Source organism: Haemaphysalis longicornis, unplaced genomic scaffold, assembly GCF_048455015.1.
Source record: "Haemaphysalis longicornis isolate Haplotype H1 unplaced genomic scaffold, Haemaphysalis longicornis Haplotype H1 scaffold_5, whole genome shotgun sequence".
Taxonomy (NCBI): domain Eukaryota; kingdom Metazoa; phylum Arthropoda; class Arachnida; order Ixodida; family Ixodidae; genus Haemaphysalis; species Haemaphysalis longicornis.
Window position 1 is genome coordinate 15,905,341 of NW_027526385.1, and position 15,137 is coordinate 15,920,477.

Here is a 15,137-nt window from a genome sequence, read left to right on the forward strand (position 1 = left end):
TCGGCGCACGTTAAAGATCCCCAGGTGGTCAAAATTAATCCGGAGCCCTCCACTACGGCGCGCCTCATCGCCTGCGTTGCGTCGGCGCGTTAAACCCTACAATCAATCAATCAATCTGAGAACTAGGAGAGCGTCTTTTGCTTTCACTTAATGATCATCACCATCGTCAGACAAAGTTGGCTTTCCTGCAGTGCGTTTTTTATGCGACATATGCCATCAGGGAGATGTGGAAAGCTTCACTTTAGCAGAGCCGTCAGCTCCATCCTCCTCAATATTTTTCGCGTCGTTGTCATCTCACCAAAAAAAAGGAAATCAAAGCGATAGATGACTCAATGGAATCAGGCCATTAGCATAAAAGGGCATCAACAAGGTAAAAAACAAACCTCAAGCGATCCAGGCCTATTCCGGCCCTCCTCGTAACACATTACCATTAGAGCCACTAGATCAGGTAGTTTATTTAGTTGCTCTTATTACCATCAATGTGAAAACCGTGCGATGCCAAGTGGACGTGTTTGAGTGCAATAAGCTGGCAAAGGGACGCCACCAGACACTTGCGTCGCGTAGTCGCACTTACCCTAACCTGATCGCATTCCTATGGGTCGTGCTAATTCATGATTTACGGTCTTAAAAAGCACCGGCTACCGATACGAAAGGTTCTACAAATTCGTAGATATGTTCGTAAAGGCCTGGTTTGCGTCTTTTAGAAGTATTATCAGTTTTTTACTGAGATAAAAAATAAACAAGCAACGTATTTTGGTTTATCGCTTTTTCACTAGATTGCGTTAGCATTTCAGCGAGTGGGAGATTTATTTTAGTTCAGTACAGAAGTGACATATCACTAAAATAAGGAAACTAGGCTGTTCCGAACGTTGATACGTATTTGTGGAGATTTTCGTTTTGGTGCACCATGGTTTTTAGGTACGTGGGTGATGAAGCAGTACCTCCCATAGAAATATTAACAGGTGAGTCCGCCTTAAACGAACTGTTCCTGAGCAGTACAAGAATGCGTTGACTAATCCGTATCGTGAATTAAAAACCGCAGTCAGGGGGCAATCAATCAGCGTTTATGTGGCGTGTTGAATACTTGCTGCGCTCACCTTGTGCGTATCCGAATTTAATCAAAACGATCAGGTTCTAATCCAGCGTTTATGATTACCTTCAAATCGTCTGCACTGAAAACGGGCGTGACTAGCAATTCCAAGTCACTCCACTAAAGCTCCGCGGAAATACCGTTTCGTCGGGGACCAATGTCAATTATTTTTCACTATCAGTTGGAGTCATAAGAAAATTAAATCCGTTCCACTCAATGTGAAAGTTGTCGGAAGTGCAGAGCAGTGATTCGCCATAATGGAATACAGCGACGTTATCCGCTCACTGCTGCCACCCAACACATTTCGAATTTCCCGTCTCCGCCGTGTTCGCGCGCCCCCTGCCTGCAACTGCGCCAGCGGGAGTTCTGTTCTTTTCGTGCTTGCATTTCCTCCCGCCCGTGCCGGCGTTGCACTGCCACTTTTTTTTCGCTTACTATCGTAAAAACCAGCCCAACTAGTGTTCCTAACTGAATGAACGCCGCCGCTGCCGGTTAATTACGGATATTTTGCCTCAAATGTACCTGCAGTTTTCTTTGCGCTAAGCAACGGGGGCGTGTATGACAAGTGCCAGCGGAGTTTTGAACGCTTATGACAATATAAACCGCTTGGCTTTCGAAGCACCTGGGTTACGACGGAACGCCGTGTGGCTCCACTTGGGTGCAGCGGGCGAGCTACGTCGGCAAGTCGAGCCCCTAAGTGCTCTGCACCTAGAACATTACCCAGCTGGAACCCTCGTAGCCTACTATTCACAACTGAACAATATCCTGTTCCCCGAGTTCTCCCTTACTTGCCCAAGCTTGTGACCGCTCAGTTGCTGCCATTGATCTACGTACGTCACTTGAGGAAGAGTACGTGGGTTGGCAGCGTGGACGAATGAATAACGTTGCGTCTGTTTCTTCTTTGCAGCTCGCCGATCCCTTTGGAGGCAGGGCGACGCAACACCGGGTCCAAAGCAGACGTTGGACGCGTACGATACAGTTAAATCCTTCTTCGCGTGCGGCCTGCTGTTTAACGAGATCGCCAGCCGCCAGCCGAACAAGGAGAAGATGTGCAGGTGGGTTCCGCATTGCGCAGAAAGCCCCTTCGCAACCACGCGCTGTGTAATACTATACACATACAGTTAAACCTATATGTAGCGAACCTCTATGCAACGAATTCGTGGATTTAACGAAGTTTTCCATTTTCCTTTTTCCACTTTCATTCAAGCCGATGCGTTTGCGTCATTTATGTAACGAAGAAGCTGCGATGGTTAACCTGGATGTTACGAATTCGCTACGCTAATGACTGAATGTTCTTTCGCCTTTTTCTGAAAAATCGGCTGGCGAAATGCACTAACAAAGCGAATTTCGCCCGCACCGCAATATCCCGTGTGTCTCCACGTATAAGGGACATCGCGACGGCTTAACTGTCTCACCCATTGCTGGACACCTGAGCTGCTCCCCCTTCCCCGTGTGCCCCCCCCCACCTTCCTCCCAACACAGACTTAATTTGTACAGTTAGCCCCTCCGCACCAACCTTCATTTCATGAGTGAAACTTAAGCGCAAATTTTTTTTTTTTTTTTTTCACAGGGACGAGAAAGGGAACGACACAGGCGCCTGTGTCGTTCCCTTTCTCGTCCCTGTGAAAAAAAAAAATTTGCGCTTAAGTTTCACTCATGGAATTTGCGAACCAACTAGCTCGCCTCTCCATTTTGCTTCATTTCATGTTGCACACTAAGTTTCATTTTGTTTTCATTCTTTGTCTCCGCTTCCTCAAGATTCAATCTTCCCCACATTTTGTTTTTCAAGTCACTTTCACCTTGGTTTCCTTCTGAAAATATGACAAACAAACGCAAAGGCGCCAGAGAAGGCTGGGCATTTACCATGAAGTAACAAAGAAAGCTGGGAGAGTTGGTAAAGGTTCATGGTGAAACAAAGCGCGGAGAAACAACGGCAACCAGGAGGAACGAATACCAATCCAGAGGAACAAATGAGAGCTCAGTCCCGTTGTGCCTGTTTCTCCTGGTGTGGTCGTTGTTTCTCCGCGCTTCGTTTCACCATTTACCGTGGGCCCGGACACATAATCTCATATGCGCGCAAAAAAAAAAAAAAAAAGCCACGTGGAAAGCCGCTGAGGACACATGACCAGAGTCTCGTTGGCCCTGATGCCTTCCCCCGTACTCTTCTCGTCTGACGCCTTAACAGTGGTCCTGGACGTGATGAAGGGGCTCTGTTAGCCCCACTGTCGCCCCATTGAAAAACAAGCTCGCTCGCTACACCCCTCCGAGCGTCGCAGTCATACCGACGGCACCCCCTCTGGAAGAGTCGTTCCTTGTTCGCCTCCGCTCAGATCTTCGAGCCCCGCGGCATTACTGGATGCCAAATTTCTCCTCGCTTTCTTCCATTATACCAGGTGTGAGCTAGGTCGTGGCTCGAAGGAAGATCGAATAGGAGAAGCTTGGGTTTGAGAGTTTAAAAGGTTTAATAATAGAGAAAACTCCCACCTGATGACGCAACGTGCCGCAACGTGCCGCGGCTATGACGCAACACAATTCAACACAATCCACTTTAATCCAATCCAATCCAAATCCAATCCAATTCAATTCAAGCAAAGCCAATCCAATCCAAGCCAATCTAATGGAATCGAATCAAATCCGATGCCCCTCGCGAGAGAGAGTTCGCTATCGGAGAGGAGAGGGGGTGAGCGGCGGAGAGCGCAGCTGGCGCGGCGAGGAGAATGGGGGAGGGGTGGACAACGCCGACGACAACGACGACGACGACGCCGGAGGGACAAGGCGAGTGAATCAGATGCTCTGCATCTAAAAACTTAGGTTACAGTGGATCAGGACAGAGGAGCACGGGTAGAAAACGTCTGACGCGGGGCACAGGCCTGGGGTGACTCTCTCGGCGAACAGCACGCAGACGAGAGAGAGAGAGAGAGAGAGAGAGAGAGAGAGAGAGAGAGAGAGAGAGAGAACGAACATAAACAGTCGCGAGTCAGGGGCGCGTTCGTGCTCTGGAGGAGCACGAATTTCAGCGCGGCCGGGCCGTAAATTGCGCTCGTTCTTCGCGTCTTCGGGCGGCAGCTCCGATGGTGTTGAGTGAGGCTAAGGGCCCCGTGGCGGACAGTTCCCGTTTCTCGACGGAGAGATTTCTGCGTAGCGTCGGAGCCAGCTGAGACAGGAAGCAAATCTGAATAGGCTGTAGGGACGTAGATTGAACAGGCCAAAGCTGTGGTTTCGTTACAGTCGTCTTCCAGTTTTCAACGTCCGCACTACACATTAGAGAAGCACAAGTGGCACCCCACTCACTTTACCGAGAGGCTGGTACCCCGGGTCCAGGGCCCTCCCGCCTCCCCTTAGGCAAGCCACTGCAGACACATGCCTCAGCGCCTATTTCCGGTCTAGAAGCAGACGCCAGAGTACGTGTGGTCGGTGCACTTATAGGGCGAGCCTAGACAGTTTGCAGGGAGTTTCGTCATCATCATCATCATCTTTATTTTCATAAAAGGAGCAGGCGGAACAAAAAGCTGTGAACACAGTTTGACAAGGGCCGCGACCTGTATAAATTGACATGGCAGATCCACATTTTTGGTTTCAAAAAGACGAGTACAGAAATTCTTTAAGCACATGACATTGAGAAAAGCCTGATACAATATGATAATAACTCCCAACAGTTATACAAAGAATCGGCGCCCTAGAGAGGACATACCCACACCGCCCACACCAAAAAGAGTTCTAAAAAAATGGCAGCATCTCCACTCCGTGGATGATGGCGAGGGTGCGGAGTACGGGGGCTCGAAATGACGTCGAAGTTGTGCCCCGAGCGACATCCGATTTGCGCCCCGACCGTCATTTGATTTCAGCCGTGAGTTACACCTTGAATATTCCCTAAATGAAACTGCAACTCACGGCTCAAATCAAAATTTGCTTGATGGTGGTGGGCGCACGGATGAACGTGGACGGACATGGAGTGGTCCTAAGGTACTCCGCACCGTTACAGGCGAGGGAGTAAGCCGTTTGACGCTCGGGTACTAACTCACGGTCGTAGCCCAACGGGTAAGACGACTGGCACTAACTGTCTGGTCGCCCAGACACAGGCTCGAATCCTGCCGGTGCCTGTGCGATTTTTTGCGATTGTAAATGCTATGCGCACGGACGCGGACGGACTTTGTGCGGTCCCAAGGCGCTCCGCGCCTAAAATCAGTTCGCGCTATAATGTACAGTCGTCAAAGCTGTTAACAACAACAAAACATGAGGTGCCTGCCTACGCACAGAGTGGAACCTCGTGATAGCTACAGCCGCATCTTCGGCGCCTGGTTGTCGGCCCTCACGATGCTGCCCTACTGCACTCGGGTGCTTCAGCGCATGCGCACAGCCTGGCTTAGCAGCCCGAGCGCTATCGTAAGCTGCCGCTCTGTGGCACCTCGTTCTTCGTTGTTGTTAACAGTTTTGACGACTGAGCATGTTGCTCCATAAACAGCCCCATTTTGCATTGCTGCCTTTCCTAACCGAGATGTGATGAGGCGGATGGTTGTACATAATTCGCAACACATGATGGCCAGACGGCGTATTGTTCACAGCACGCAACGCAGACTGGGTTTTTTAGCCACCTACCGGTGTCGCTTTATACGGGCGTAACCAATAAATCGGTTTTACTCCTTCCAAGTTTGACTGCACCCTGTCGAAGTGGAGACGGTAGTGCGTGAGGCAGGCGGAAAGGGGAATTTCTTTTTCCTAGCAATCTTCAAAAACTCCTCTTCGTGTTTGCGTTTCGTTTCGTCCAGGGCGTACAAGGAGTTCGACAACTGCACCATCACTCTTCACCAGCACTGCCGAGGATGCGAAGACCTCTTCACGCACGTGAACCACGTGAAGGACGTGCTGCTCGCGCCTTACGATGACTACTGCCGAGGCTTCGTGCCGAGAGACTCCGACGGCGGCGTCCAGATAATCACGTTTCGACCGCTCACACCCGGCCCCAGCACGCCCGTGATGACAGCGCCTCCGCCGAAGTGCGACGAAAACGTTCACCTCGGAAGGTACTTCGAATGCGGTGTCATGTACATTTTCAACCTGCGCGACGCCTTTCACGGGGACTTCAATCGAACCAACCGGGAACCTTGCAGGTGAGTGAAAGCACTTGAAAGTAGAGCTTTTTTTTTTTCAGGTGGGAGGGGGTGGATAGCGTCACTAAATAAACGCATTTGGTTTAGAGTATCGGCACCCTTTTCTCTTATTGTTATGTGCCGCCAGGATTTTCATTGGTCGGTCGGCACCAAAGGGCGCAGTCATTTTGTTTTTGGGCGTCTCTGCTCTCTCTCTCTCTCTCTCTCTCTCTCTCTCTCTCTCTCTCTCTCTCTCTCTCTCTCTCTGCTGCGCGGACGCTAGAGCGGGCGGTCGCACTCTGGCGGTTTCGTTGGGAGAGACGGCAACACTGCAAGCCATAAACAAAATGGCCCCCAGACGCTTCCGGGCATGGAGGAAGAAAAAGTTAGGAGACGGCATGACGTCACGCAGCTAGCCTTCGCAAGCCCAGGTCCGTCGAAGCCGCTCCCTCCGCCGTTTCCCTTTCTCAAGCCGCCGCAGTCGGCCCAGCACGTGACCTCCATGGTCGGGTGGGCCGGCGGCGGCGGCGGTCTCCGACTCCGGCGCATCTCTCGTGTTTCGTTGGCGGTAGCTGTTCCCGTCCTTCCTGCATTTGTCTGCTCGGCGATCTCATGCCCGCGTGAGGGCAGGAGTGCCGCGTACGTGCGGAAGACAAAAGCCGTGGAAAAAAAAAAACATATAGCAGGCTTCGCGACAACGGGCCGCAGAGCAGTTTCGAGCAGACGAAATTGAAGAGTGCGCGGCGGCCCATACAGCGGCGGTGCGGTGGGGTCACGTGGTGCAGTGACGCCTGGGCCGACTTCGATTTTACTTTTTATGTATAGGCTTCACGTTTCTCCCGCGGCGCCGTCTCCTAACTTTTTCTTCCTCCATGCTTCCGGGTGCACGAAGTGGCGGTACTCTTAAGTGTATCTTATTTAGTGACGCTAGGTGTGGATATTGTGCCGGAATGCTATCGGTCGCAGATATTGTGCCGGCAGCCGGCATTTTACCTTTCCCAGACATTGTGCCGGTAGCGGGCAATTTATCTGTCCCAGATATTGTGCCGTCTGTATTGCACTTAGTGAATAATGTGTTCAAAAACAACGAACACGATATTTTGCGCCACCAATGGCTGGTCGTGACTATGTTACCATCCTGCTGGCATTTTTTTTTTTTTTGCCGCCAGTCAACATTTTGCTATCTCCCGCGCAAACGCATTTATTCTTATGCATGCTTTATTCGCGTATGTATTTTAAGCAAATATCTAACCTAACCCAACCGAACCTGTAAGGGCAGGTCCAACACAACCTAATTTAACCTAACCCAACACATAAAGGCACCTCTCGAATAAATAATAGACATAATTTCGCAAAAAAACGAGTTTCTGAGCAGTGGAAAAGGCGAAGAAAATCTCAAGGAACAAAGCTTTAAAAATAAAAATTAGTAGCCGCTTAGCTCTGCTATGCCAGGATATACGTAGCGTGAGCTAAGGTTCAGCAATCCAGTTCAATCCGTCCAATCCAGTCCAATACAGACCAGTCCTGTCCAGTCCTGTCCAGTCACTGCTGTTCGCGCATGCTCAGCACGGCTCTTCACGAGCCACGCGAAACGGCTATCAAGCGGCTCCGGTGCAGCGTCAGACTTGGCTACTGCGCAATTGAGGCGCACACCTGGGCACGCGCCGGCGCCAGTGCGTCTGCCGCGGCTATGACGCAACAAAATCCAACACAATCCGCTTTTAAACAACCCAATCCAAATGCAACCCAAGCCAATCTAATCCAATCCAATCCAATGCACCTCGCGCTTGCGCAGAACGGCCCTTCACGGCCCACGCGAAACTGCTCAACCTCAGCCAGTGTAGCTTACGCTACAAAAACAAAATATGGATGAGCGCGGGAACGAACGGTTAACTCCGCGATCCGAAACCAGAGGCGCAGCCACTGCGCCACGGTAACCATAGCGGATAAGGCGCCTAGCAGACGCAGACATTCCAGTCACAATGAAGTAAGCCTGAACAGCCAATCAGAAGGCAGTGCCGGCAAAATATACCTACCAGCTAATGTGCCGGCTGCCGAGACGAGATATCTAATCGGACGAGATATCTAAACGATCACGTGCAAGTACTAAAATCGCGGCTACCTTCGTACGACACGCAATATCGCATTTGAACTGCAGCAATTAAGCCTAAAACATTTCAATCGCAAATAAAACTTCCGTAGCTTCATAGTAACACCCTTCCGTCACATCAAAATATTTGTTCTGCCTCGTGCACGTACCAGTTAAGATGAACGGATTCGTCGCCGTCTTAATAGGACTGTCACGGAAAGGGAATGAATGAATGAATGGATGGCTTTATTGAGCAGGAGGCCGTAGGCCCTGGTTGGGGATTGGGTCAGGAGAAAAAAAAGGTTACAGTTTGTCACAGAATTAAGCGAAGTAATAATTTAGTGGCCGATGCTTCGGACGGGAGGAGCGACAAACAACTCCCCCCTGGATACGAATAAAGGATGTGGTTCGGACCTGCTAACCGGCGATAGGTCCACGCCTGATTGGCCGCTGGCGTGAGGCACGAGACGGGGCACGGGAAAACAGTTTCAAAACAACGGGCATTTACTTCACATTCACAGGAAATTCGAAACAGACAGACAGGAGGGTTGACGAGTTAATACCCACTGCAGTTGACACCCCGTTGGGGTCAGAGCTGCCAAGACACCGACACGAAGTACATTAATTACAATGAAAGAAAAGGTACACGCCGTTACGAGCCCGAGGAGAAGACGACAGTAAATGAAGGGGACAGTAGAGTATACAATAGGCGGGGTTGGAGGCTTCCCCCAACTACTAACAATAGGCCCGCTAGAAACACGTACCACGTGGTGCACTGAAGGAGGCGGATAAGAAGCCCGTGCAGTCCGCATAGGGAAATACAACACAGAAGATGAAAAGGAAGAGTCCGAGGAAAGGTGGAGAAGGGGAGAACATCTTAGCTGCGGTCCGGCTGATGGTCTCGCCGGGGTGACGGAGGCTGTCGGTCGTCTGTGGTGGGGCGCCGCTGATCAGCGACGCAATTTGGGTGAACTCCGGCCGCGCACTGTCGCCTCCTTGAGGAATCTTCGGGGGCCCGAAGTTCACCGCCGTCGTCGCTCGGCCTCCCCAGCACAGCCCTCAAGGCCGACGCCGCGTCCCGGCCGTACGTCCGGCCACCACCAGTTCTCAGCCCATTCTCCCCGGAAACCCCGCGCTGCACCACGCACACAGTCCACTGGGCCGCGCGTCTTCCGAGAATTCCCGGGGCGCAGCCTTCAGTAGGCCGCGGCACTCTCGCCCACCTCTCTCCCCGAAACACATGGCCAGCCGACCCGGGTGCGACAATGGCGGCGAGAACATTCCTTCGCTTTGCGGTACGGCTCCCCTCGGCGAACGGCAAGAAATGGCGAGCGGCAAGAAAACCCGTCAAGGAGGGACATGAATTTCGCGACACAGTTAAAAGATCACTGTTCAATGTTCAAGTCATGGCTGTAGCCCTAGCTCCTTTCACATCTGTGTCCGGGAACATAGATTAGAAACACGCATCACACTTCCTTGAACAGGCCACTCACAATCGCGTAGTTCGCCACACACGCAAGCGCGGAGGGGTCCGATCTAAGTAGGTCGAGGTGATCTTGCTCTGAAGATGGCGGGGTGAATTTCTGGATCAGTGTATCACGTCCTTTGGGGAAGGCAGGACACCTCCAGATTAGGTGACACAAGTTCGGAATGGTGTCCGTGTCACAAAACGGGCAGAAGGCCGACCAAGTGACGTTTGTAAAGTGCCATTTTCTAAGAATGTCCGGGGTGTAGGCCACGTTCGCGTGGGCTTTGTTTGCGAAAATTTCAGCCGATCTTGACAGTCCGCTTATGAGGGATAAGAAGCCAGGCGAAGACGCATCGTGTAGTCGCCTACGGCTCTCAGTGTGCAGTTGGCGACGCTGTTGGTGCCAGGTATTGGAGGGTTGCTCTTCGTGCGAGTGTGGGTCAGTGGGAGGTGAAAGAGACTGAAGACTCTCCCGGGCAGCGTCGTGTGCCACCTGATTCCCAACAGCACTGGTGGAATGGCCAGGTGTCCAAGCCAATCTAATTTCCAAGTTTTTCTGCTGTAGCGTTTTAATTAGTGAAAGAATCTTATTAGCAACGCCATTGCGACTGTACGACTTGTTCAGTTCTTGAAGGGCCACGTGGGAGTCGGTGATGATCCTAAAGCGAGTGGTACTATGAGCAGTGAGTTGGGGTTCCCGCTCCTGAAGTCTTAGAAGGGCGCCGAAAATACCAAGCAATTCCGCTTCTTCCACTAGCCCGAAATGATTAAATACACGATTTGATCCATGGAGAAGCGGAAGGTCTGGGCATCGCCATGCTACTCCCGCCTCATTACCCATTACGGCAGCATCTGTGAAGATGTCCAACTCATCTTACAAGCTTTCTGCGCTCAGTTTGCTGATAAGCTGTTCACGGGCCTCATGTCGAATGCGTGGAATCGGCCGCTTTCTTATAATTCCAACCGCTGGCCTTTCCCAGGGGGGAAGCAGAGACGGAAGCGTGTCCAAATCCGACTTGCTATCGAGTTGGTCCCATTTCTGTAGCTTATAGCCCTGATGAGTGAGTTCAAGCCTATGTCGGTGCCGTACTTGCGTTTCTTCGATCAATATATTAAGCGGAGGTAAAGGCAGGGCTTGTTCAAGGGTAGTTATTGGGGTGTGACGAGGAAGGCCCGTGACAGCACGAACAAGAGACCTGTAAAGTATCTGGAGATCCTTGACGTGACGAGTGCTAAATTCATATGCAGGGAACCCGTACGTCAGTCTACCAAGGCCTATTGCTCTGCCGAGTGTGAGACAGGTCCGTTGGGTCACTCCTCCGTATTTGTTGGACATCCGAGTAATGAGGTGGAGCGTCGCCATGTGGAACGAAGTTGCCGTATCCACGCGTTTGGACTATTGCAGCTACCTACTTGTATTCCGAGTAAACGGATTGTCCCATTTTTGGACTGAATGGTGGAGTCACCTATCTGCAATGGTATCTGGAATGCTGGATTTGTTGCGGTGCGGCCATCCACACTGAGAAATTCAGTCTTTTGTGCAGATAGGTGAAGACTGAAGTCAGAAAGGGATTTTTCTAGGCTGAGTACAGCCGATTGAAGCTCCGCTTGCATGATCATGTGGTCAGGATAATCGGCAGCTTCCGTCCAGACAACAATGTCATCCGCGTAGATCGCGAAACGTGCGGATGTGTCTTGTTCAAGTGTTCTTGCGATCCGATTCATGGCGAGGTTGAAGAGGATAGGTCAGAGAATAGATCCTTGGGGGACTCCTCTATCCAAATAGAATGTTGAGGGTGACCAGGTTTGATAGCCTTTGTGGTTGAGGCGAATCGGCCTGTGTTCGAGGAAATTCCTAATCCAATTCTGTGCTTTCTGGCTGGGGAAGGCAAGCGCTAGTTCGCGTAGAATGCCTTCTTGATTTACATTATCAAATGCCTTGCGCATGTCCAGGGCTAACAAGTAGTCCGAACAATGCTTGCGGGATTTGCGATTCAGCACGCGTCGGAGAAGCCGAAGATAATCTTGGGTGCCGAGGTTGGGTCGAAATCCCGCTTGGGCAGGATGAAACCAAGAAGTATTTTCAAGTTGGAATTGCAGCCGGTTGTTAATCATACTTTCAGTCAATTTGCAGATTGTTGGTGTAAGGGATATTGGTCTGAGGTTTTCAATCTTGCTGGAATCTTTGCCTGGCTTAGGAATTGGGTGTAGAATAGTTGTCTTCAGGTGGTCCGAAACGATACCGGTTGTCCACGATTGATTGATGAACGAAAGAAGGGCTTCGTGACCAATGGTGGGTAGGTTTCGGAGCTCTTGCCATGTAACCCCATCATGTCCTGGTGCCGAGCGGGGTTTTCCTTGCGTGATGGCGATCTGTAGTTCTGCTAGGGTAAAAGGACAGTCAAGCGACTCTTGCGGGCTCGCAACTGTAATGACCGGCAAAGTACGAAGCCGGGACTTATCCTGAGTCGCATGCGGAAAGAAGGTTGTCAGAATCTCCAATTCTACCGCTGCTGGAGTGTCTTTCAGGAGTGAGGCGTCTACCACTGGCAATTTAGTTTTGGCTTTCCCACTGAGGCTACGGAAAATAGCCCAGAGATGAGAGAGGCTCTTTTCCTGACCCAGGCGCTCGCAAAGACGATACCATCGCTCATTTTGCAGTTGTTTTTGATGTTCATTAATGCACCTGTAGTACTTTTTGAGTTTCATGAGATCGCGGTGCGTTTTGCCTCCGGTGCGGTAAAGCCGATCTTCAGCGTTTATTGGCGCCGTGAAGAGAGCGACGCAAAGCCGTGCACGGTAGTCCACGCGCCGCGTTCCGAACTCATGCGCGTGTCCTCGCAGTCCTCGTTTGTGCAAACGCGCCACTTCGTTCTCAGTGTCTCTACAATCATCATCATTGTCCATGTTGACGGCAGAATATAAATCCGCAACATTTTTCCGCGCGCACCAAATGCTCACTCGCATAGATACAAAGGCAGTCAAAACATTTGCACTAGTTAAGCACATTCTCTAACGCACAGTAGCTGCACTTTTTTTATTGCGCTATTTTGCCACAGGGTATAGGTAACAGGAAATCAATAGACAAAGAAGGAAAGCAAAAAAAAAACGAAGGAAAGAAAGACACACAATGTGAGTCGGGCGCACTACAGGAAACTATAGAGTCCAGTTTCGGAAAGGAATTCCAACAGTTCCCTGTAAAGTGGGCCGTGCGCCCACCGATGAATATCGGGCGGTCGGCCTGGGCGATGTCCTGTGGGCCCCATGTGTCGAGCTCGGGTTGATTGAAGCCCTGGACACGTCCCTTGCAAGTGTTCCAATGTCGCTTCAGCAACAGGGGCAGGGCAGTAGGGGCAGGTCGGGGAGGGATCTGCCAGACTAGAAGTCTACGTTGCTCGCACAGCAGGCGTCAGTGCGACGCCCAGGCGGATTCTTCGAAGCACGACCTCTTCACGGCGGGTTAAGCCGCCAGGAAGGTCACACCCACGCGGAGGGAGAAGGGCACGCGTGGAGCGCCGAATAATATCTTTCTTGATTAGTAGGGTGTCTACTCCCATTTCTGCAGTAGCTGCACTTGCCCGGTCCTAGTTTTACCGTTTTTTTTTTTTCTATTACACTTCACCGATTGTCCAAGTTTCTAAAGCGTTGCAAACATATTGCTGACTCCGTCCCTCGGTAATGATGAAAGCTGACTCCGTGTCTCGGTAACAGTGAAACGAGAGCTGTCGGAGGTTGCAGCTTAACACAGATCGGAAGATCTTCTTCGCACACTGTCGGCGTCTAGAACTACCTGGGCACCCTTGCGTCTTTTAGCAAGAGTATTGCTGACTCCACGATGAGGAAGTCGCTTACAAGCGCTGTTAATGACGTCGGTACAACGACGATCTTCCGGCAGTTGTACTGCGCGTCTTTCTTCTTCCGAGCTCACGCTGAGATTCGGACCCTTTTTAAGGTGGCTCTTCCGGGAAGAGGCTCCGAAAGCATGTAAGGATGCATTATAAATGACACGAAATCGGGTGGTTCTCTTTCTTGACGCCTCTCATAGGACCTCAAGGTGCGGCAAGTAGCGGGCAGGACATGGACAAAAGGTACGCTGCACTACTTTTGTGCGGCCGTCCTTCTGGTATTGCCTCTCCGCCTTGAGGGATGCCTTCGTCGCTTCTTCGTTTGGATAATGTCGTCGAGGTAACCTATTAGGACACGAAAGTGCATTCTTGCGGTCGTCTACCGTAGCTATTGGTGTGGACTTGCATCAGAGTTCCACTTCAGGGCGGCCATTTTCCAACCCAGTTAAGTCTTTTAACTTGCGCAATGCATCTTCATCGGGATGCGAGTTCGTAGAGTTCTTGAGACCAGCCGTGCTGACCTTCCAAAACCGCCTAAAACAGCAAGAGAGGTCTCCATTTTAATGCCTGTCCGTGCGGAGAACGCAGACCAGGCCACCGCCTTTGCTTCCATTGGTATCTTTCAAAGACAACGGTCCTTGTAAGATCCATCCTAGGCTTGTATTCACAGCGACCAGAGCAGGATTCGTTTCTTTCCGCTGTACCTGGCTCGTTTCTGGAATGGATTTCCAGACCTGGTCTGACCCAACGAGAAGGCTCATTCTTTGTTTAAAATCCATGCCTAGGAAAGCGATGGTGTCAACAGGTGGCTTCCCTTCGGCGACGAGGCGTTGCAGAAGGGTGTTGCTCTTCGGTGCTTCAGCCACGTCTTCACAAATTAGCTTCAATTTCTGCGAACGTGATGTCATGTACACTGCGAAGGCTGGTTGTGACGACTTGGATGGCCTGATCGACTTCGCAACAAGGGGGTTCAACGAACAAGCTAGAAGTTGACGCCCCTGTGCCTGGCTTTACCTCACTGAAAGGATGGCTGCACCTAAGTTATTCAGGTTTAAAAAGTTTCCACAAATGTTCGCCCAGTACTTCTCCACAGCGTGTAAAGGGTTTTTTATTTAAACTCAATGTGCCCAGGATCGAAGCTCAGAATAGGTGTACGCTATGACTGGTATTTGCGGGCCTGAATTGGTCGCAGTTAGCACAGAACCGAGATAACTGGAGATCCATAGGAGAGGCCTTTGCCCTGCAGTGGGCGTAGACAGGATGATGATGATGACTGATCTCTTCACATAGGTACTTTATTGTATTGTATTGTTAATTATATTGTATTTCTGTATTTCAATGTGTTGTACAATTAAAGGAGCCATGAAGAGAAAATGCAAGTTGGTTTTATTCGAAAGATTTCGTGTTTTATAGTGCCCCCAGCGCTTGTCCGGATACAAACGGTGCTTTATTCACTGAGAAATTAAACAACTTAGGTTAAATTTTTGATTTTCCCGCTCAATCGTGCGTTTTCGTGGTCCCAAATGACATCACAGGAACCGACCGCTCTGCAGCCTAG

At 50.7% G+C, this 15,137-nt stretch overlaps 1 protein-coding gene across 1 annotated transcript in view; it reads left to right on the forward strand.

The window, feature by feature from the left end:
- The window catches only part of LOC144137913 (uncharacterized), a 61,227-nt gene that overhangs the window by 21,850 nt on the left and 24,240 nt on the right, over positions 1-15,137 (forward strand). Inside the window, exons 4-5 of the mRNA XM_077669933.1 lie at positions 1,998-2,145; positions 5,857-6,198. Coding sequence (XP_077526059.1) covers positions 1,998-2,145; positions 5,857-6,198 — 490 coding nt within the window. The remainder of the gene's footprint in view (positions 1-1,997; positions 2,146-5,856; positions 6,199-15,137) is intronic.